The sequence below is a fragment of the Coffea arabica genome, chromosome 8e (assembly GCF_036785885.1).
Source record: "Coffea arabica cultivar ET-39 chromosome 8e, Coffea Arabica ET-39 HiFi, whole genome shotgun sequence".
Lineage (NCBI taxonomy): Eukaryota > Viridiplantae > Streptophyta > Magnoliopsida > Gentianales > Rubiaceae > Coffea > Coffea arabica.
Window position 1 is genome coordinate 42742055 of NC_092324.1, and position 22490 is coordinate 42764544.

General features: G+C 34.9%; 2 protein-coding genes across 5 annotated transcripts; both read right to left on the reverse strand.

Annotated features, from left to right (window-relative positions):
* Positions 1-2955: 2955 nt before the first annotated feature.
* On the reverse strand, positions 2956-7162 carry LOC140012546 (uncharacterized). 2 transcript variants are annotated; one of them, XM_072060708.1, is made up of 4 exons: positions 6931-7162; positions 3699-4936; positions 3518-3589; positions 2956-3437 (listed from the first exon to the last, which is right to left on the reverse strand). In XM_072060708.1, the coding sequence occupies exons 1-4, from the start codon at positions 6977-6979 to the stop codon at positions 3195-3197; spliced, it is 1602 nt and encodes a 533-aa protein (XP_071916809.1). In that variant the 5' UTR covers positions 6980-7162; the 3' UTR covers positions 2956-3194. The 2 variants fall into 2 exon arrangements, with proteins under 2 accessions (XP_071916809.1, XP_071916808.1); XM_072060707.1 differs by having other exon boundaries at positions 3699-6354.
* Positions 7163-16278: 9116 nt separating this feature from the next.
* LOC113705082 (uncharacterized) lies at positions 16279-18720 on the reverse strand. 3 transcript variants are annotated; one of them, XM_027226967.2, is made up of 3 exons: positions 18141-18720; positions 16916-17061; positions 16279-16650 (listed from the first exon to the last, which is right to left on the reverse strand). In XM_027226967.2, exons 1-3 carry the CDS (start codon positions 18477-18479, stop codon positions 16623-16625), a joined length of 513 nt encoding a protein of 170 aa, XP_027082768.1. In that variant the 5' UTR covers positions 18480-18720; the 3' UTR covers positions 16279-16622. The 3 variants fall into 3 exon arrangements, with proteins under 3 accessions (XP_027082768.1, XP_027082769.1, XP_027082767.1); XM_027226968.2 differs by having other exon boundaries at positions 16279-16611; positions 18141-18718; XM_027226966.2 differs by having other exon boundaries at positions 16279-16627; positions 18141-18713.
* Positions 18721-22490: the final 3770 nt, after the last annotated feature.

Here is a 22490-nt window from a genome sequence, read left to right on the forward strand (position 1 = left end):
TGAAACAAGCATATCTCTATCTTTAAGTACACGATATGAGCTATACCTACAGGTGTAACTTGTAATCTGTAACCACGTAAAATAAATTTTGCGCCACGTAACCTTTAATCACCAGAGAAGAGCCACGTAAAATTTGATAGCATGTAGTGGCATCGTAGAGGAATTGCTATGTATTTTGCTAAATAGACACAAAAACTTTAAATTAATAATTGAGAAGGTAAAAAATATTTATTAGATAAACAGGAAATTTAAATTTGTGTCCATATGTATACATATATATATATATAAACATTTATTAGATACAAACAAAATTTAAATTTGTGTCGATATATATACAGGTATATAAATTTCCGGAAATAAATATTCTTGTCAATATATATTTGGCTAAAAATCAGTTATATATAAAAAAACACAGAATTAATCATCACTTTGCCAATATTAAAACGCAAAAGCTTTAAATCAATAGTATTAGATACACACACAATCTGTCCTGATGTGTACCTTTTAAAAAAAAATCCATATTTTTGTTGACATGTATATTTGGTTTATAATTGATTTATATTTTATATTTCTTAGATATGGAGATATTTTATTTTGCGATTTATATTTATTAGATATAGACATATTAGAAAATAAAACACGATCATAATAGCAAAAGGAAACAATTAACTTGTAACTGGAGCTTGAGGGGAAGCTTTAAACTAATATAATTCAGTATATATTAATATTAAAACCAAATTTGTGGCGGTCACATAGTGCGAGCAAAAGACACCTGGAGCTTTACGGGCACATATTGGGAGCAGAAGACATAGTATTCTATATTGGAACACGTGTAAAGATTTGTAATATAATTTTTGTAATGTAGTATGGATTTGTCATATTTTGTATTATTTTGAATGATTATGATTTTGATATGTTTTTCTATTGGTAGAGTAAGTAATTGTTTTGCAATTTTTTGGTATTTTTATTGTTTACGATATATTTATGTTTTGTCTAGTTGTGATTTGATTATTGGTTCTAATTAATTTTATGCTAGCGAAAGTTGCGAGAAACTTGTAAAGAGTAATTTGGCAGCCAAAATTGGTGATTTGTTTGCCTATCATTTTTTTTTTTTTTTGCTATATATGGATGGATATAGTAGCTATGGATGGATACAGTAGCATTTTTTTTGTTTTTGAAATCCAAACACAATGAACCAACATAATACGGCAGACCATAAAAGATTTCGCAAAAACCGTGAGAGGTGCAAGAAATCTGGGCAGGCATGTGCAGCAGGCAACAGGGGGAAAATGCCAGTTTTCATCCCTAAACTTTGGGGTAAGGACACATTTCGTCCCTCAACTTTTGGCCTCAACACATTTGATGTCTGAATTAATAATTTTTGACCAATGTTATCCTTAAACGGCTATTTTGCCAATTTTTAAACGGATAGTTAAGTATTCTTTTTTTCTTTGTCTGAACAAAAACAAAATCAGGTAAGTATCCAGCTGTCTCCACTTTCCCTTCTACGAAACCAACCTGAACTTGATTTGCTCTCTTCTAACCCTTTTCTTTCACTTCGGCAACAACCAAATCGCTTTTGTCCAAGACTAAGCTTTGTTTGCAAATTTCTCCGAGAGTAAACCCCCTCTTCCAAATCAAATTCTATCAACAAATCGAGAAGAAACTAGCATAAGGCAACAGCCAGTGTTGTGGCTGCATTTCCATAAAATGAGATCGAGAAGTCTTGAGTCGTCATCGTCATCATTATCAACATCAAACAACAACACCCGGCTCTGTGGCTGTGGATTGCGGGCAAAAATGGCAACATCATGGCGGGATAATAATCCTGGGAGACGGTTCTATGGTTGTTCAAGATGGCCTGTAAGAAAATTTTTATTTTTATTACTCTTTTGGCCCAAATTAATTGTGCTTTGCTGATGTTTCTGAATGGGTTTATATTTGTAGAGACCTGATAGGTGTAAATATTTTGAATGGCATGATGAACCAATTTGTACAAGAGGAAGGATGATTATACCAGGTTTGTTAAGAAGGGTGAATCGGATGGAAGAAACAATTGCAAAAAGCCGTAGAAGCGAAAAAATATTGATTGGCATCATCATACTATTGGCTATGCTGCTGATTATGTCTATTATTATGAAAAAGACTGGACATGCAATGGAGCGAAAGTTAGTGCTAAGCTTGGAGTGAGTTATTGAATTGGAGCTGCTAAATCTGTTCATTTTGGTTTTTGTACTGTTTTTGATTGGATTAGCAGCAGTAGAACTAGCATTGGATGGAATAAGATTATGGTGCTTATGATCAGAGAAACAAGGATGATAAAACAGAATGAGATGATTATGATGAGGCTTTGTAGTTTTTTTTGTAGATTTCTTGACGAAGATAATCCTGAGTAGAATGATGGCACGACCAGATGAAGATGATCCTGTAGGACTGCTTGTTCCTTGTGTGTGTGTGTGCGAAGAGATAAAGCCAAAGAAAAGCATCCAAGCTCAAGAGTGAATGTTGTTGGTTTCAACAGCCACTAATTATGACACTAGAATGTGAAGGTTATTAATTATCTGTGTATCATTATGTACATTTAGTCTTAAACTTAACCACTATATGTAATGAGTTAACGTTTTGTCATTTACTTGGGGTACTAGAGTTTTTCTTTTCTTCCATATTATATTACTTAGTTTCTCAAGTTCAATACGTTTGACCTGTAGAATTTGTCATCACTAAATCAAGGGCTCTTGATTAAAAGCCCTTGAACAAGAGAAAGCAAGAAAACATGAATCTCATATCTCAAAAGGGAGAAAAATTACTATTAAGAAAATGTGTAATTAAGTTATAGACCATTAATTTATATCAATATATACGCAAAACCAAACATGACAAAAATGGCAATATCTGATCCTTAAAATACTCAAAATACTCCAAACACATAATTAAAGTGAGCAAATACTCAAAATATACTCTCAACATTTTGTCAGTTTTTTCAGCTGATGAAAGAGTAAAAATAGCAATATCTGATCCTTAAACGAGAGAAAGGATCACCACCATAAACAAAAAGGTGACCACCACCATAAACAAAAAGGTGACCACCACCAAAATAAGATATCAGCATCAAAAAAGGACAATTCCTACTGTCAACTTCAGTCCATAATCTACATCAAAATAAAAGATCCATGCAAGGCATCTACTATGAACATTTATAGTAGTTTGTTTTTCCCCTTCATTCTTGAAGAACCAGCAACTCGTTTGGTAGCAGCAGCAGCAACTTCCATGTGGACAGATTTGGCTTTGACAGGCATCTGCACTTTCTCTTGCTCTTTTCTTGAATGTAGTGGTTGGCTGTATTTCACTTGAGATCTTTTTAGACCGAAAACTTCATATAAATTAGGAGACGGTGGGACAGAACTTGTAATAGGAACATCTTCCAAATGATTAGTCCCCTACACCATCCAAATAAATAATTAGAAAATACTATGATAAGATAAACTTAGTTGCTGTGGTAAACATGTACCAAACTCACAGTTGAATTTGCAAACTCTGTTGCATCATGCATTGACCCATCTTGAACTCTACTTTTTGCATGTGGTCTTTTCTGCAAAAGAAAGGAAAACATCAATCAGTGACTCAATTTTTATAAACTATTGAATAGAAGATGAGAAAATGAAACTGTAACATAAAAAAAGTTGTAATGAAAGGCTTACTGTTCTTTTGGCAGACTTATTATTTGGATTCTTGTCAAATATTTGGGGAGTACATGTAACCAGAACCTCAGTGCAATTAGCTTCATTGCAGTCTCCACTGTCAACTTCATCAGATCTTGCATTATTGGCAGCTTCATTGCTCTGTATACCAGATCCTGAGGCATTGTTTTCAGCCTTTTTAAGCTTACAAGATCTCACGTTGTGACCTTTTTGCAGACAGTATTTGCATCTTATTACCTGCCCCACTCTACTCATTTTCTTGGCCTTTTTTTCCTTTTCTTGCTGGTCCTCATCAGCAGTCCTTCTCCTTTGTTTTTTAGGTCTTCCAGCTGTTTTACCATATAAAGGGGGTTTTGGACCATCAACATCAGTCTTCTCCCAATTTCCTTCCCCATTCATTGGACAAATAGCTCCTTCATAGCATTTTAGGTATGTCTCAACTGTATACCAGTTGGATAGATATAACATGGGATCCTTTTTAGCTAACCAAAGTGCAGCAATTGCATGGGGACAAGGAATTCCTGTCAGCTCCCATCTCCTACATGAACAAGTGTACTCTTTAATATTCACAGCATAATGATCACCATATGAGTTGGAAACTTCATACAAGTCATCATTTGACTTGAAAGGAAAACACTGTGTTGCCTTATCCATTCTTTTTTGTACTCTCTCAATGATTCTAGGACAATACAGAGAGTCTTTCCATTTCTGTCTAGCAATGTCTCTATTCTGCTGCATTCTTTGCATCATATACAACCTTAGTATTTCCAGCATTTCAATGATTGGCTTCTCTCTAGCATCCAAAATTTTACTGTTGAAACACTCACAAATATTATTCAATAGGACATCACACTTCGAATGGGTGCTAAAGTATGCTCTGCTCCATTGAGATGGTGGTTTATCATCAAACCATTTGGCAGCATCCAAGTCAATTGCTGCCATGTCTTCCATTTTCCTGCCAAATTCTGCTGGTGTAGTTGCCTTTGCAGCAGCCCACAATGCTCTCCTTAGAGCTTCACCTTTGAACCCAGAAGTAGAAAAGTTGTTGTGTAAGTGCTTTACACAGAACCTATGGGCTGCATTTGGAAAAACATGACTACAAGCTTGAATTAGTCCCTTTTGCTTGTCACTCATGATAGTCCATTCATAATCTCTCTCAATTTTCAAATCCTCTTTAAGCAACTTGAAGAACCATGTCCAGGATTCCTTGTTTTCACCCTCAACTGCAGCATATGCAACTGGAAAAATGCTATTATTAGCATCTAGTCCAACAGCAATTAATAGAATCCCCCCTACTGTTCCTTTCAAAAATGTGCCATCTACCCCAATCAATGGCCTACACCCACCTAAAAAGCCTTGTTTCACTCCATGAAAACACATATAAAGTCTTTGGAACCTTTGCTGCCCTTTTGGAGTGCCATCCACAGTCTTTAATATGATAGAGTTACCAGGATTAGATTTCTGAATTTCATGCATGTAAGCTCCTAACTTGCTGTATTGGTCACTTTCACTACCATGAATAATGTCCAAAACCTTTTTTCTAGCCCTATATGTTTGTTTTTTTTGAGAAGGAGCATTTGTTTTCCTTCATCACTGTTTTTCTAAAATGCTCCATATCTACCTTAGGATTGGATCTAAACTCCTCACAATACTTTCTACCAACCCATCTAGAATTTACAAGTGGATTTTCATAAGTAAAGCCACATTTGTGAATGTCCTCAAATGTCCTAATTTGCACACTTCCTTCCCCACCCAATTTTTTAGCATAGATCTGCCAATTACAGCCTTCATTTCTGCATTTTGCCCTCAATCTAACCAAATCCTGCTTCACAAATTTACAAGGCCTCCCCTGTCTCACACTGTAGTTCGTAATAGCTAACTTGCACTCTTTGATGGTACTAAAATACATCTTTAATTCCAATTTTGGATTATCCATGTGCTTGGGATTGAACACAACAAACCTATTACTACCATTTTCATCATCAGACCCATGTACACTCTCAAAATCTGATTCAGAATCAGGGGCTACATCATCATCTTCAGGTTGAACCAAATCAGCCTCAACCTGTCCTTGTTTTGCCGAATTAGTTTGCAATTCCTTATAGTGCTCTACACCCCAACCATTCAGCATTTTTATCTATGTTACCATCGAAATCAGCATCATCTTCTTCACTTTGATTATAATCAGAATCTAACGCTGAGAAGAAAGACTCACTGGATGAATCAGCTTCATTGTTATCATTCCCTCCCCTTTCATGGTCATCATTTGCAGTTTTATCTTTACCATTACTAGGACTTTTTTCATTCTCATCAACCTCATAAGGATCATAGCCAAGTTGGTGAACCAGAATTTCATGGAATGAGACTTCAACGTACAAGATAATTTCCTTAATTGAACCAGCAGTCCTCTGAATATATCCATTTAATTCTCTACTATTGTCTATCCTTTTAAAGCTATTGTTCTCCCAACCATAGTACACTTTGTGACCAAAGACACCAGCAGCCTCAATCAATCTATCCACTTCAAAAATACTCAAACCTATACTCTCAACGTAATCAAGGACACATACATCTCCACCCTTATAATGTGGTTGAGGAGTGTAAAAAATCAACCCCCCACAGTGACATCTTAGTGTAATCAGTGAGCTACCTTGTTCTGATAATTAAAAAAAATTGTATATATCAAATACTGAATAAGTAAACAAACCACAACTTTCATATTCTAACAGAATCGGATAAACCATATGTTCTAACCATTAAAAAAATTAAACTTTTCAAACAATGTCGATCAAACATTAACAAGATTACATCTACAAAACAGGGAAAAATGGCCCATATGTATCATATTCAAAAAAAAATGTCAAACTTTGTAGCTGGACCCAAACGAAGTCAATAAAAGGGACCACAAGTTTAACAGAATCATACTTTTTATTATAACATAACCATCCAAAAGGGACCACAAGTTTATTATTCAAGCATAGATGTTCTAACCATTAAAAAAATTAATCTTTTCAAACAATGTCGACCAAACATTAACAAGATGACATCCACAAAACAGCGGAAAATGACCCATATGTATCATATTCAAAAAAAAATGTCAAACTTTGTCGCTGGACCCAAACGAAGTCAATAAAACATCATAACCAGACCACATCTACATGCAATGCCAAAAAAGGTCAAACTTTTCATCATTAAAGCTTTAATTAACAAATACTAAACCTGGACAGCTTACCATAATTTGGGGGTGCACAATTTTCCAACTCTTTCTTTCGCACCGACATATTTCTCCACTTTCTTACTTTAATCACAGGGCAGCAGGTCAGCTTCTTCGATCTTCTTTAGTCTTGGAGGAATGCGATTTGGTTGTTGCCGAAGTGAAAGAAAAAGGTTAGAAGAGAGCAAATCAAGTTCAGGTTGGTTTCGTAGAAGGGAAAGTGGAGACAGCTGGATACTTACCTGATTTTGTTTTTGTTCAGACAAAGAAAAAAAGAATACTTAACGGTCCGTTTAAAAATTGGCAAAATAGCCGTTTAAGGATAACATTGGTCAAAAATTATTAATTCAGACATCAAATGTGTTGAGGCCAAAAGTTGAGGGACGAAATGTGTCCTTACCCCAAAGTTTAGGGATGAAAACCGGCATTTTCCCGGCAACGGGCCAACCACTACTTGCAATAAAAAGACGGAAAAGGCCAAAATCTGCAGAGAAACAACAACGAAACCAGTGTAAAAGGGTAAAATTGGAATAAGGCGACCAAAATTTAGAACCTGTAGCCGACAAGCATGAAACAGAGATGACCCCACAATGACTGCCATCACACCTACAAAGACAAATGAAGACAAAATCAACGCTCAAATTACAAAATAACCAGCGGAATCACTGTAGCAAGGCCTTCCGCGCCTTATGTGGTTAGAGATGTTTGATATTGTTGTTAAAAAAAGGGGTGAAATGTCAGAAGTACATAAAATCATTATTAACCAATTGAGCTAATTTAGTTGGCCATCAAGGAGAGAAAAAAAGTCTCTCCTTAGGTGTAGGTAAGGAATTCGAAACTCCTTGATCATATTTTCTGTTCAAAATTTCTTGAAATGACTTTTGAAAGTAATTTAATTCCCTCCGAATTCTTAATAGTTTAATTGGGCCCATCCCTATCTTACTACTCCAATCCCCTAAGATAGGACCAAGTGTAAAAATATTATATTAAAAAAATCATTGTCATTGTTGACCTCTTGTTTCTAGAGGTGGCAAAATGGGCGGGATGGGCGGGATTTGATTGGGTTTGAGATGGAACCGAGTCATATTGATTTGGGTTCAACCTTACCCATATGTGTTTTGGAACTAACTTGGGCGGGATCACTTTGAGATGTGTTTAGATTGATCCCGCCCAATACCCAAATCTATTTTCTACATTTTTTTTTCTTTAATTCATTTTTTATTTTTTATATAAATTTAATATTTTTGATTTATTAAATTTCTTTTAGTTTTATTAAATAAACATGCAAGTACTTTATACTCAGGATTCCCACCAAAAATTGGATTAGCAAATAAAGGAAAAAATAGATATACAACCATATTCCAACATATATCAAGATGGTCAAGGTACTTAGGGTGTTGAATATTTATCTTCATCATTGTCCAAGGATGACAGGTCTAAACTGATTGAAATGCTGGAAATTCTAGTGGATAATGACTAGGAAGACTACTAGATTATATTCGTTGGTATGACTATAAAAATTGTTAAATATAATTTTTGAATCTGACTCATTGGCTATTTTTTCAAAAAATAAGTTTTTCAAATACAATATTACAGTAATATACAATAATTCAAAAAATATCCCATCCATATTAGTATATCAAATATTTCAAAAAAAAAATTTATAGTAAAAATTTTTCATATACACTACTACAATAAAATATTTCAAAAACACTCCCCAAAAATAACTAATCCAAACGGAGCCATTGCTATTTGAGCCCAATGGGTACCCAAGTATTTTCCAAGATTTCCCATCAATTAATGGGTACAATTGGGATTTGTCCCATTTTAAACCCAATATCAAATTTCAGTATCCATCCCGCCCAAAGTCCCCATGGGCATGGGTAACTCATTGGGATTTGGGACAAATTGCCACATCTACTTGTTTCTTAATCCAACATGAAAATAAGAAGGGTTTTGCGTGCTTATATTTTTGGGATAATTTCACAAACCTCCCCTGAGGTTTCTGACACTTGCACTGAGACCCCTCCAGGTTTTAAAAATTTCACCTAGCTCCCCTGGCAGAGTATTGGGGTCCATTGCTGACATGCAGAGCATTGAAATGACCAATTTGTCCTTAGAGTTTGGTTTAGAGTTTGGCAGAAATATTAATTAAGAGAAGCATGCTTTGGGACTGCACATGCTTTCTGTGTTTCCATCTTCTGTTCCCCTCAAAGTCCGCCGGCAATTTAGTGAGCTTTTCAATACCATAGAGGAAAATTTTAGTGAGCCTCTCCATCCTGAGCTCTTGGCATGAAGGCTGGCAATACATGTCTGCACTTTCAATTATGATAGAATACTTAATGTCGCTGAGAAACTGAGGCTCTCATTTAGTGCTTACGAAAAAATGGGAGAGAATTTTTTTTTTCTAAAAAATATAAGAACTGAAAAACTGATTTATAGCAGCCAACAAACTCGATTTCAATATCATGAGCATGATGATACTTATATTCTCACAAGAGACTATATTCTGGACAAGTCTCTTTGAAAAGATGAACCACAGTGGATTCTAAATGTGGTGTATATATCGGTGATGTGGGAGTGATGGAGTTTTACAAAATATAAATTTCTGGTTTCATGAATATGGAGAAAAATGGGTGCCAGAATGTATGATGTTATGAGCACCACAATGGCCACTAAAGGCAAACATCCAGGTTGAAACAATTTTGACAAATGATGCTATAATTATATGGCAAAGTGGATCAGCTTATGGAGCTTCTAGCATCTCATTAAAATAGGCAAGATTACTTTATGCTGTAACAGTGAAATGTTGCCACGCCTCATTGATCTTCTTGTGGATATCTCATGAAAGTTTTATCAATTCTCAACTATCCAAAAAATTTTGTGTACTAGAATTGGAGTTATAAATTGGATCAGGAAAATTTAGACAAAACTTTAACAGCCAATGCCCATGATTGATATTTGACAAGAAAAGAATTAACTCTTGCAATTTAGAACCAACCATCCAACAAAAAAAAAAAAAAAAATTCCCATTGCAGAGAGCAGGCTCTGAGATTTGTACCTGTGGTTTAGCAAACCAAGTCATGGACTTGAAAGTAGACAACCTCCTAAATAGATCATCACGGTCCCATGGTCTGCAAGATGGAGCTTGTACTGAACCACTTGAACCTGATGACACCTGCATTTCCTCAGTTGGATTTAACCTTGATTTTGAACCAAGTATGCCCAATGCAGAGAATACATTCGGCCGTTTCTTGCCTTTCAACCACCGAACTCCATCAGCACTACTGTTTTAACCAATATTGTAAAAAAAAAAAAAAATCATTGGCAACAAGTTTCACTCTCTCTGGTTGTAGCATTCCAATTCTTATTGACAAACACAAGCACACAAAAGAAATGCAAGATCAATTTCCTTGCTCGGAGCTATCCAATTCTTGTAGATATAGGCAGATACACACCAAGGGTGAAGCAAAAAAAATTTTTTTTTGAAATACATGCACGCACACAACAAACACACACAAAACACTCCCTTTAAAGGTACATTTTGGTATTTCAGGTAGAAACTTCTATTTTAACCACTCAAACACAGTATCATACTCTACAAACAAGAAAAAATCAACCAAAGTTATACAATATTAATAATTAATATTTCGGCTTTATAGCTTATGCATCAACATTTCAGTTATCAGCCAAAATCATACAATATTAGTAACTAGTATTTCAGCCTTATAGCTTATGCATCAACATTTCAGTTCACAATAACTTCGAAATCCAAACAAGAAAAATTAAAATACAGAGAAAACAACGAAGTGACAACTTCAGCAGCTAAAGTTCACTTTCAACCAAAAGAAAAAAAAAAGAGTACATAAAAGAGCAATGAGAAGCCGTTGATAAAAAAATTGTGAAAGAGTTATATAAAGAGAATTAACGAGGAAAGCTGAAGAAGAAGACCTGGTGGTGGTGGAAGCAGAGGAGCCGTTATTATATAGATGATTATTATCGCTATTATTAGGCTTGGATTTGGTGGTAGCGGTGGTCGGAGATTCCGGAAACAGCCTCTCTAATATTGCTTCGATTCTCTTTTGTGCTGCCATCTCTCCTTATTGCTAAATTTTTTGGCCTGAAAAAAAAGGCTCAAAAGAATCTGGACATAATAGAATTTACTTGGATTTTGAAGAGCTAAAAATGGTAGTAAATTGCTCCGGCAGCAAGCGCCCCCAATGTGCTGAGGCCACATCTGACTGGATGGCCAAGAAGTTGGTTTCTGTCATGACTGGATGGCCAATGTGCTGAGAGCTCTAATTGCAGCACACCAAATTCACTTTGTTATCACTCCAAATCAGCAGCAAAGAATGATAATAGCTTGAATCAGAGGTAGTTAAGTTGCTTTGCTTTATACGCTATTGCTACTGAATGTGCAAAAATCTGGCCGTTGCAATTTGCAGCTAGCCGTTGCAAAATCTGCCAAATAACTGTTGCATGGCACATCTGGTGCTTACAATTTTTTTATTGCACTTACACCCCCTCAACTTTAGTAATCAGTTCAAATCATTTATTCTTCTTTCAATCTTCTACTAATACAAGGAGCAAAAGGGCAGCCATGGAATAAAAATACCTTCTCACACATGAAAATAATATTGTAATATGATTTGGACTGCTTTGTTACCAAAAACTCCAAAGCAAGGGAGGTCAGTGAAATTTTGAGAACTTCAGGGGGTCTCAGTGCAAGTGTCAGAAACCTCAGGGGAGGTTTCCGAAATTATCCCTATATTTTTATTGTAACTTGAAAAAAGAAATAAGGAGGGAATTTTAGAAGTACACAAAATCATCATTAAAAACCTCTCGCTCCTCTTATTAATGCATCCAAAAAAATGTTAATGTATACGCGTAAAGCTTACAAGATTAATCTATGCAATTATCTTTATCAAACCGAAGTCTTCGGTTTCAACCTCAAAAAAAAAAAAAAAAAAGTCTTCGGTTTCACACTTGGTCTTGAAAAATCTTGAAACAAGAGAGCAGATTCTAAAGTTACGTAAAAGTGGCAGTCAAGCCGGATATAGTGAAAGGGTCTAAGGAAGATTTCACGAAGTTTCGTCTATTTCAGTATTAATTAATTGGCTTACTAATTTGACAAAAAAAAAAAAAATTGGCTTACTAATCCAAATAGTTTAGACAACTTGGCTTACACGTAGCCCGAATGACCCCAACCAGAAAGCCTCCACTTGCACAGAGCAATTTTGCAAAATTATATATGTTTTTGGGAAAGACCAGGCTCCACTTGAATTGTGAAGTAAAAACTGGTCGAAAAATATGTCGAAATTTTTTTTTTTCAACGAAAACTCGCAATCTTAACCAGGTATATAGTATTGTCATGTTTGGATATATGATAATTAATTTGAATTTGAATTTAAAATCTAAATATTACGTGTGTGTTATATATTTAAGTATGATAGTGTATAATATCAGTAATAGATTAACATTAACTCTTTTAAGAATATCCAAACACATTTTTCAACCACTTGATAATAAAAAATTATTCTTAAACACTCTAACAAACTATCATTCAAAGAGATCCACATCCAATTTGTAATTGTCCACTCAAGGTCAAGTCGTGAAACGGATCACATTTTTCACAAATGCTAGACATTGGTCCCCGCGGTGTCACTGGTGCCCATATCGTATGTTTTTTTTTTTTTTGGTGTATTTTGAGGTATGATAGATTGTATTATTATTATTATTTATAAGTAGGAGATCTTGGATTCAAAATCTCCTACTTACCATTTCTCTCATCTGATCATTCAGTCCAACCCTCCTCCGTTTCTTTATTAATTATATGTACATGTATTTTATATTGGAACACGTGTAAAGATTTGTAATATAATTTTTATAATGTAGTATGAATTTGTCATATTTTGTATTATTTTGAATGATTATGATTTTGATATGTTTTTCTATTGGTAGAGTGGTTAATTATTTCGCATTTTTAATTTTTTTGGTATTTTTATTGTTTACAGTAGCATATTTATGATTTTGCTTATTTGTGATTTGATTATTGGTTCTGATTAATTTTATGCTAGTGAAAGTTGTGAGAGCGGATTAATTGAAGGATTTCTTAGTGTGTATGATACTATAATTTGAGGTGTATTATTCTAGGTTGTGTTGATTTTTGTATAATTTGAGGTGTATTATTGTTTGTTGTTGATACTATTTAACTTGTGAAGAATAATTTGGCAGCTAAAGTTGCTGTTTTGTTTGCGTATCATATGTTTTTTGCTATATGTGGATGGATATAGTGGTATTTTTCTTGTGTCTCAAACGAAGACATAGTGGGTTAACATAAGGCGGCAAACCCAAAAAGATTTCGCAAAAAATTTGAGACACCCAAAGAAATCTGGGCAGACATATGAAGCAGGCCGCGCCCAACCACTAAAAATAGTATTCGCAATAAAAAGACCAAAAAGGCCAAAATCTATAGAGCAACAACGGCAAGACCAGTATAAAAAGGGTTAAATTAGATTAGCTGTTTTTGGAGGTGTTTTTCAAAAAATTTTACTGTAGTTGTGTATATGAAAAAATTTTACTGTAGATGTTTTTTGGATTGTTTTTAGAGATACTTTTAAAATATATTTTTGAGTATTTTTATAATTTACAATTTTTTTGGGATATTTTTTTAAAAATTTTACACGACCCACCACTATCTCCTCCCTTTTCCTCCCTTTCTCTTCCTCTCCTTCTCACCTCTATTTCCTCCCACTCCTCCTACTCCTCCCCCTCCTCCCTCCTCCCTCTTTCCTCTCCCTTCTCCCCCCTCCCCTCCCTCCCCCCAACCCCAAACCCCTCTCCTGCTCGCGGGTGGTGGCTGCGACTTTAGCCACCACTCTAACCACGACCGTCTTGGTCGCGATCAGATTTGATCGTGACTAAGAAGGTTGCGGTCAGTCGAGGGAAAGGAAATTGGGGGGCGGGGAAAGGGAAAGGAGGAAGGAGAAGGAGAAAGAGGAAGAGGAATAAAGGAGGAGGAGGAGGAGGAGAGAGGGAGGAAAGATCTGCGGAGAGAGAGAGGAGAGCGGAGAGAGAGGATCGTGGGTGTGGGGGTGGTGGCGGTAAGGTAGTGGCCATAGTGGTGGAGAGTGATGGGTAGTTATGTATTTTTTTGTATATTTGGAATTATTTTTGATATATTGTTTGGATATTTTTGGAGTTGTTTTTATTTGTGTATTACTGTAGCATTGTAGATGAAAAAATTGTTTTCAATAAAGTGTGAATCCAAACAGAGCCAAAATTTTTTGAATAAATTACATCTATAGACAAAAATATAGGCCGAAATCACGGACCCAAAAATTAGAAACAAGTTATGTGCATCCATAGCATAACTCTCCATCACCTTGTTTGTATCATACTCTAAAACAACAGCATGTGGTGGTTCCATTGTGGTTTTGTAGCGGGTTATTTACACCAACATTCTAACTTGTATTTGACATTACGAAAATATTGACATTTTTTCCCTATTTCTATAGGAACAGAAATGACTTTTGAATTATTATTATGAAAATCATTCAAAACGTTTCTTACATTTCACAAAATAAAATTTTTTTCATCTCTCATTGATCATGTGTACAAATAATTTTTTTTTGTTTTTGAAACCCCATTTATATGTCTATTTGATTTTCACCTCAACAATACGAATAACATGTAATATATCTTTATTTGGTTTCACATGAACAAGCTAATTTTAGTTGTACGTGAAATCAAATAGAGATATATTACATGTTATTCGTACTGTTTAGGTGAAATCAAATAAATATATACATGGATTTAAAAAAAAAACTATTCATACACATGATTAATTAGGGATGAAAAAATTTATTTTGTGAAAAGTGGGAAATGAAAAAATTCATTTTGTGAAATGTGAGAGGCGAAAAAATTCATTTTGATAAAATGTGAGGGACTATAAATTAGATTATGTTAAATGTAATTTGACATTTTTGCTTCTAAAAGAATGATCATGTGCAAGACACGCGGTGGATTCTGACAAAAAACTAGTCAAAAACCTAGATAGGAACCAAATTTAACTAATGTGAATTTGGAAGAGACGTAAAATTAAACTTTTAAAAGTGAAAAATAAAAAAAATTATTTTGTAAAATGTGAAACATGTTTTGAATGATTTTTCCTAATAATAATTCAAACGAGGATGGTTCGATTCTATTGCCGACTTAATCAGAAATTAGCCCAAATCTTAGATAATAGTAGAGTAGCGGATGCCTCCAACCCGGGAGACCTCCATGTGGCAGTTTTCCGATTTCTTACAAAATTACTTGGTAACCCCCATTGAAATTATATAATAAATTGTATCTACTATTGCAATTATTGTAACTTGAAAAGACTGGATCCCGTGCCGAATCCCCGTTGAACACGAATTGGGGACAAGTACAATTGGCCTTAGTTGCAATTTTATATAATTATTGTACTTTTTTCAAGATTTTAGCATGAATTCATAGCAAATTTTGTAACCCATCAAAACTTTCTCAGAAATTAAAAGGTTTTGAATTCAAATTTCACTGTTTCGCATTCTTCTCCCACTCTTTGAGGGTTTAGTCGTCGAAATGCCATTGAGTTCTAATAGATGAAATCCACAGCCTTGTTTTGTTCAAATACCTCTGTCACCATCTTGTACAACTTTTGCTTCAACTTACGGCATTGGGGAACTTGTATGAAGTGCTTGTCCAGAATTTGTACTCAAATACTATGTTAATTGCTCTTGAATGCCCTACAAGTGAAGACTAATTAATTCTTCTACATAGAATAAGGAAGGACCAAAAACTTGAAAAATTCAAATAAAAGCATTTTATGTTAATGTACATTGTCTTGAAGAGGCCTAGAAAAGAAAATTTCTTGCAGAGAGCTCTAAGAAATAATGATAGCTACAGCCCTGCCATGCTGAAATCTCTAAGACAAAAGCACAAAAGGCTGGTCTTGGTCATCGGCAATTGAGATTCAATCTGGAGAATCATCTCCAGACCCAGTGAAGATGCAGATCCTGCGTAATTAAAGCTGCATGGTGTATTTCTTCTCAATTTCGAGACTAAAACCTAAGCAGCTACAATAATGGACGCTTCCAGGTCACAATGACAGCAACAAAACCAGGTACTTTCTTTGTCATCGCTTTCCTAGATCCATATGCATCAAGAAAGGAAAAAAAAAAAAAAAAAATATATATATATATATATATCAAGAGATGAATATATTTACACTGAATTAGAAGTTCCTTCAGCTGGCGACTGAAAGGTCCAACAGCACGTAACTAAAGAACTATGTCAGATATTTACCAGAAAAGAGATACAAAAATATCCAGAGGCAAACCGCAATTATTGAGGCAACATTCATGCTCATCTTTTTGACATTAACAAAAAAAATACATTGATATTGGAAGTATCAGAGTTCACTTCTTGCGAATAGAAAGGCAAAGCCATGTATCTTTCCTCCGAAAGAGGCTCGTACAATCAGCACAAAGTTCATATAGAATACAAATGAGAGGAAGTCGCATAAATAGCACGTCCAATGCATCCTTTCTCTCAACCTTCCTCTCCAAACTCATTGGTGAATCTCTCATGCACCTCAAGGTCAGCTTTGCTCACTGTTGGCCTCTGTCTTGCCAACACTTTGTCAAAGTCTATTTTAGATATCGGAGGTGGGATTATCTGCATGGACATTAATCTGAAATACTCTCAGTTAACATTCTGCCAAGAACAAAAAAGGAACATACTCAATCTTTATATTATCATCCAGAATCATTATATTATACTTCAAAGCATCACCTCAGTGATGTCAAGAGGTAATCATGATTGACAAGTTCATGCTCTGATAAATATTTGTAATGATTATCACGGCAATGATGTATGCCACAAAGCAAGCACTTACAGACATTAAAAATCCAGCTAATATCGTAAACCAACTAGAATTGACCCTAACATATATAGAATCCAATGTAAGCATCTATCTCACCTTAACAGCAAGTCCTTTACCGGCATAGTTATCTGGACAGCACCTGATTGCTTTGGTCCACATGGCATCCACATACCATTAGGAGTATTTATAAAGAACATGGCATCTTGAGTTTTGCGAACAGGTTCAAAAAGGACATCCTTGACCTATCGAACCGGAAAAATTAGACGTTACTGTACATTAATTAAATTAATACAAATCATAACCAAAAAACGAGGATAAGTCAAATTTACAAGTAGTAGATTATGTATGATCCGCCACTATTATTTGAAATTAAATAATTAGTACATGACGGTGATAATAATGTCAAATGATGCACATGAAGCATTGTTAACCCTTCTCGACTAATGATCAAACTTGTGAACCTCTTCGTTTGGATTGACCTGTTTTTCGAATATAATACTATATAGTAATACACAACCAAAAAATAACTTAAAAAATATATGACTCATACAATATATTAAAAATAACTTACAAAATAATTTACAACACTTTTTCACCTCACCTCTTACTAGAATCACCACTATCCACCACCGCCACCATCCCGCCCTCCTTCTCCTTTCCCCCTCACCCCCTAGATCGAGATCTCTGATCACGACTTTTTGGTCGCGATCTGGAGACCAGAGGCCTCGATCTTGTCAAAATCAGATCGAGGGAGAGGGTGGGGGAAAGAAAAGAAAGGAGGAAAAGAGAATGGAAAAGGGCAGAAGAGGAAGGCGGTGGTGGCGGTAGCGGCAGCGGGTGACGGTGATGGTTGTTGAAAATAGTGGTGGTTGTGAGTGGTAATATTTTTTAAAAAAATATCATCATTAAATAATTTTAAAAATTATCTCAAAATATATTTCAAATATTCCTTAAAAATATCACAAAAAAAAACATATTTAGAATAAAAAATTTTAATATACACTATTTTATCAAAATATTTCAAAAACACTCCCAAAATTAATTAATTTAAACGGAGTTTTTGAAACATCAAACCGATTAATACAAATATTTCGATTGCTATTTTCTGAAATTTTTGTAAAAAAAAATATACGAAAAAACTAACTAAAAAAAGCGTAAAAATTTTTTGAAGAAAAATAGTAATCCAAACAAGCTGAAATATCACAACATGAGTTGTGTTCCCACAAGAAAAAATTGCACAAACACTTTTGGGAGGAGGGGGAGAGCATTTGATCTATCAAAAGCAGCCTGAGATCAGACGTCAACTTTACAGAAGAAGTACTTGAGTCTGAAGAATGACTTGACCGTGTCGGTTACTGTCGCAGAAGACTGCCGCCCAAGCGAACAAGTCCTGAGGAAGAATGTATTTTCCTGTCCAACTTCCATTTGCACAAACCAGCAGGAGGGCATGTTCAACACTGCCCTGATCATCGCTGTTGAAAGTTGAGGCCTTTACTCTTATAGATCTGCCTGGTTCGATCCTAACAATTTTCTTGAACCTATCAGGTCTAGAGACATCCACCCACATCTTGATTTCTATGTTAAACCAAGTCCTGTTTTCTAGGATGGTAAGCTTATTTCCCATTTTCCGACAGAGAGGGGAAGTTCCAGGTGTTCCCATTTTCCAGGTGCTCGTGTGCAGGTGTAACAGGGAAGTAGAAATGGAGAAAAGACAGAGACAGAAGTCAGTGCTCGTGTGCTGTTATGTGCGGAATATTATGCTTAGAGGAAGTGGAGAGGTGAACTTTGATTTATAGAAGTGTAAGAACCTTGGTATATTTTCGCAAACTCAACAAGGGAATTTGTATAATTACACTATGGTTGGATTAACATGTTTTCTTTTTATTTTCTGCTTTGAGGTTACTGTTTGCCAGATCCCACTAATCAAAATGATGCATTCTACTCTCTAGTCTCTAGATCACATTATTTAAAAGCACCATTTTGAAAAGCAATTTAATACTTAAAGTTAAAGTTAATGAATTCATATCTGTACCGTGTTTAATAATAAAAATAAAATATTTAAATTAATTAAATGATATTAAAGTTTTTAAATAAAATTTACTTTTTAAAAAAAAGTAATAAATTATTTACTTTATCATTTAATGTGATATACATTTAAGTACATTTAATTCAATATATAATTATTTAATAATTTAATAAATTTAAAATTCAAATTACAAATTTCAGTTTTTAAATTTTAATTTTATCAAATCCGCACTTCGTCTCAACTCTGACTTATTGGCCCTTCTTCAAAAATTTGAAGTCTCCCTTGCAGTAAATAGAATAACGATGATGAGCATGCGTTAAAGATTGGAAATTGCCATTTCCTCCACTGTTACCTCATCCTGATCGGCAACCATTAACACCACTGTGGGTGGACCATTAACACGTCCCCAGAACCACTGGGCCAATGGCTCAGTGGCCACAGGGAGGGACTTAATCCCTCCCTCCTTGAGCTGTTGGTGAGGGTTCAAACCTTACCAGCAGCGAAAAAAATTTAAGAGTTGTGTCATAGCACTCCCTTGATCTAGTTGGATCTGTATACCCACTAGCCCCTATCACAGCCTCCTTAGGCTCCCCCTCCTCCTAGATTAGGATAGAATAGGTTATACAAATGTATCGTTGCTGACAAAAAAAAAAATTAACACGTCCCCAGGGCCCGTGGCAAACCGGACCTTTTCCGTCGTTTAGGATTTGGATAAAGAAAGGCCGGCTAAGCTGATGAAAATGTAGGCCACTCACCTCTTTGGATCCTTGCTCAAAGCTTCTTTTTTTTTTTTTTATTTACTGCTAATTTATCCTAATTTAAAGAAAAAGAAAGTTTAAAAAAACTGTATATAAGGTGTTAGTAAGTATAAAAAATTATTAGATTTTTTTTTTTTATGGTCATTGAGCCAAACCTTAGTAGTTATCCTTGCTGAAAGTATCACAGATGCTGCGAATAGTCATGCCTCACATCACCATTGGGGATTTATCTACATTAATTCAAGCTCTAGTCATCAGGCTTGCCTAGAGAGTGAGAGATAAAGCTCCCACTTTAATCAAAGTAGTGGTCAATGTACAGTTTGTGTCTGCCACTTAATTTTGTGAGACTATTTTAAGATAAACAGGTATGGAGAAAGTACGAGGATAGTTACTGGAAATTGGCTTTGCATGCTTGCATTTACTGTATTTTCCCTTTAAGTTTTAGTGAAAAATTTCAAACCTAGACCTCTCAATTACGTCTTCTCCCTTACATTATTCAATTCATCCCTCCTCTAGTATTTATTATATGTTTGACATTGTTGTTCAAAAATAGGGATGAAATGTTAAAAGTACATAAATCCGTTATTAACCAATTGAGCTAATTTAGTTGGCCATCAAGGAGAGACAAAAAGTCTCTCTTGAATGTAGGTAAGGAGTTCGAAACTCCTTGCTTAGATTTTCCGATCAAAATTTTTTGAAATACTTTTGAAAGTAATTTGATTTCCTTCGAATTCTTAATAGTTTAATTGGGTTCATCCCTATCTTACTACCACATTCCCCTAATATAGGACCAAGTGTAAAAATATTATATTAAAAAAAAATCATTGTTGACCTCTCGTTCCTTAATCCAACATGAAAATAAGAAGAGTTTTGCGTGCTTTATATTTTTATTGTAACATGAAAAAAGAAAATAAGGAGGGATTTTTAGAAGTACACAAAATCATCATTAAAAACCTCTCGCTCCTCTTATTAATGCATCCAAAAATGTTTATGTATACACGAAAAGCTTACAAGATTAATCTATGCAAATATCTTTATCAAACCGAAGTCTTCGGTTTCAACCTCCAAAAAAAAAAAAAAAAAAAAAAAAAGTCTTCGGTTTCACACTTGGTCTTGAAAAATCTTGAAACATGAGAGCAGATTCTAAAGTTACGCAAAAGTGGCAGTCAAGCCGGATATGGTGAAAGGGCCTAAGGAAGATTTCACGAAGTTTCGTCTATTTCAGTATTAATTAATTGGCTTACTAATTTGACCCAAAAAAAAAAAAATTGGCTTACTAATCCAAATATTTTAGACAACTTGGCTTACACATAGCCCGAATGACCCCAACCAGAAAGCCTCCACTTGCATTTGACAAAAAAAAAAAAAAAAAGAAAGCCTCCACTTGCATAGAGCAATTTTGCAAAATCATATATGTTTTTGGGAAAGACCAGGCTCCATTTGAATTGTGAAGTAAAAAATGGTCGAAAAATATGTCGAAAGAAATTTTTTTTTCACAAAAACTCGCAATCTCAACAAGGTATATAGTATAGTCATGTTTGGATATATGACAATTAATTTGAATTTGAATTTAAAATCTAAATGTTACGTGTGTTATATATTTAAGTATGATAGTGTATAGTATCAGTAATAGATTAACATTAACTCTTTTAAGAATATCCAAACACATTTTTCAACCACTTGATAATAAAAAATTATTCTTGAACACTCTAACAAACTATCATTCAAAGAGATCCACATCCAATTTGTAAAACCGGATCAGATTTTTCACAAATACTAGACATTGGTCCCTGCGGTGTTGCGGGTGCCCATATCGTATGTTTTTTTTTGTGTGTTTTTGGAGTATGACAGTTTTGTATTATTATTATTATTATTTTATAATTAGGAGGTATTGGGTTTAAAATTCCCTACTTACTATTTCTCTCATCTGATCATTCAATCCAACCCTTCTCCGTTTCTTTATTAATTATATGTACATGTATTTTATATTGGAACATGTGTAAAGATTTGAAATATAATTTTTATAATGTAGTATAAATTTGTCATATTTTTAATGTAGGATTTCTTAGTGTGTATGATACTATAATTTGAGGTGTATTATTCTAGGTTGTGTATGATTTTTTTGTATAATTTGAGGTGTATTATTGTTTGTTGCTGATACTATTTAACTTGTGAAGAATAATTTGGCAGCTAAAGTTGCTGTTTTGTTTGCGTATCATATGTTTTTTGCTATATATGGATGGATATAGTGATATTTTTCTTGTGTCTCAAACGCAAACATAGTGGGCTAGCATAAGGCGGCAAGCCCAAAAAGATTTAGCAAAAAATGTTAGAGGCCCAAAGAAATCTGGGCAGACATATGAAGCAGGCCGCGCCCAACCACTAAAAATAGTATTCGCAATAAAAAGACCAAAAAGGCCGAAATCTATAGAGCAACAACGGCGAGACCAGTATAAAAAAGGGTTAAATTGGGATGGGGCCACCAAAATTCAAAGCTTGTGGACCTTGGAATGATTCCTATGTGGATACGGGGGATACGGGGCAGGAGCGGTCCTCAGACGACCGCTCCTGAACGGTCTCCTCACAATAAAAAACGTGAGGAGACAAATGAGCCAAGTCAGTAAGGTTGAAGCAGGGCACAAAAACGACGCCGTTCCAAATAAAAAGATGTTGACTTCCAAACGGGAGCAGACGGAGCAAACGGAAGAGAATTGGTTTTTGAAATTCAAGTTGAAATTTTGAATTAGCCGCAGAAAACAAAACTGAGGGAAGCCAAATAATTAAATTGTGAAGGTAATCTACTCTGACCAACCACTCACTGAAGGCAGAAAGCTGAAGTTCAGGTGGGATTCAACCTACTGGGTGTTTCTAGGTGAAGTGGGTGTAG

What these genes read in the sequence shown, in the direction of transcription:
- LOC140012546 (XM_072060707.1), bottom strand. Translation starts at nt 5,174, where the DNA reads ATGCATGAAATTCAGAAATCTAATCCTGGTAACTCTATCATATTAAAG. An exon ending in ATAAGTCTGCCAAAAGAACA is followed by an intron (nt 3,590 to 3,698) that starts GTAAGCCTTTCA and finishes TTTCTTTTGCAG; the next exon opens with AAAAGACCACATGCAAAAAG. An exon ending in CAGAGTTTGCAAATTCAACT is followed by an intron (nt 3,438 to 3,517) that starts GTGAGTTTGGTA and finishes TGGATGGTGTAG; the next exon opens with GGGACTAATCATTTGGAAGA.
- LOC113705082 (XM_027226966.2), bottom strand. Translation starts at nt 18,479, where the DNA reads ATGGGAACACCTGGAACTTCCCCTCTCTGTCGGAAAATGGGAAATAAG. An exon ending in AAGTCATTCTTCAGACTCAA is followed by an intron (nt 17,062 to 18,140) that starts GTACTTCTTCTG and finishes CCGGTTCGATAG; the next exon opens with GTCAAGGATGTCCTTTTTGA. An exon ending in GTAAAGGACTTGCTGTTAAG is followed by an intron (nt 16,628 to 16,915) that starts GTGAGATAGATG and finishes AGAGTATTTCAG; the next exon opens with ATTAATGTCCATGCAGATAA.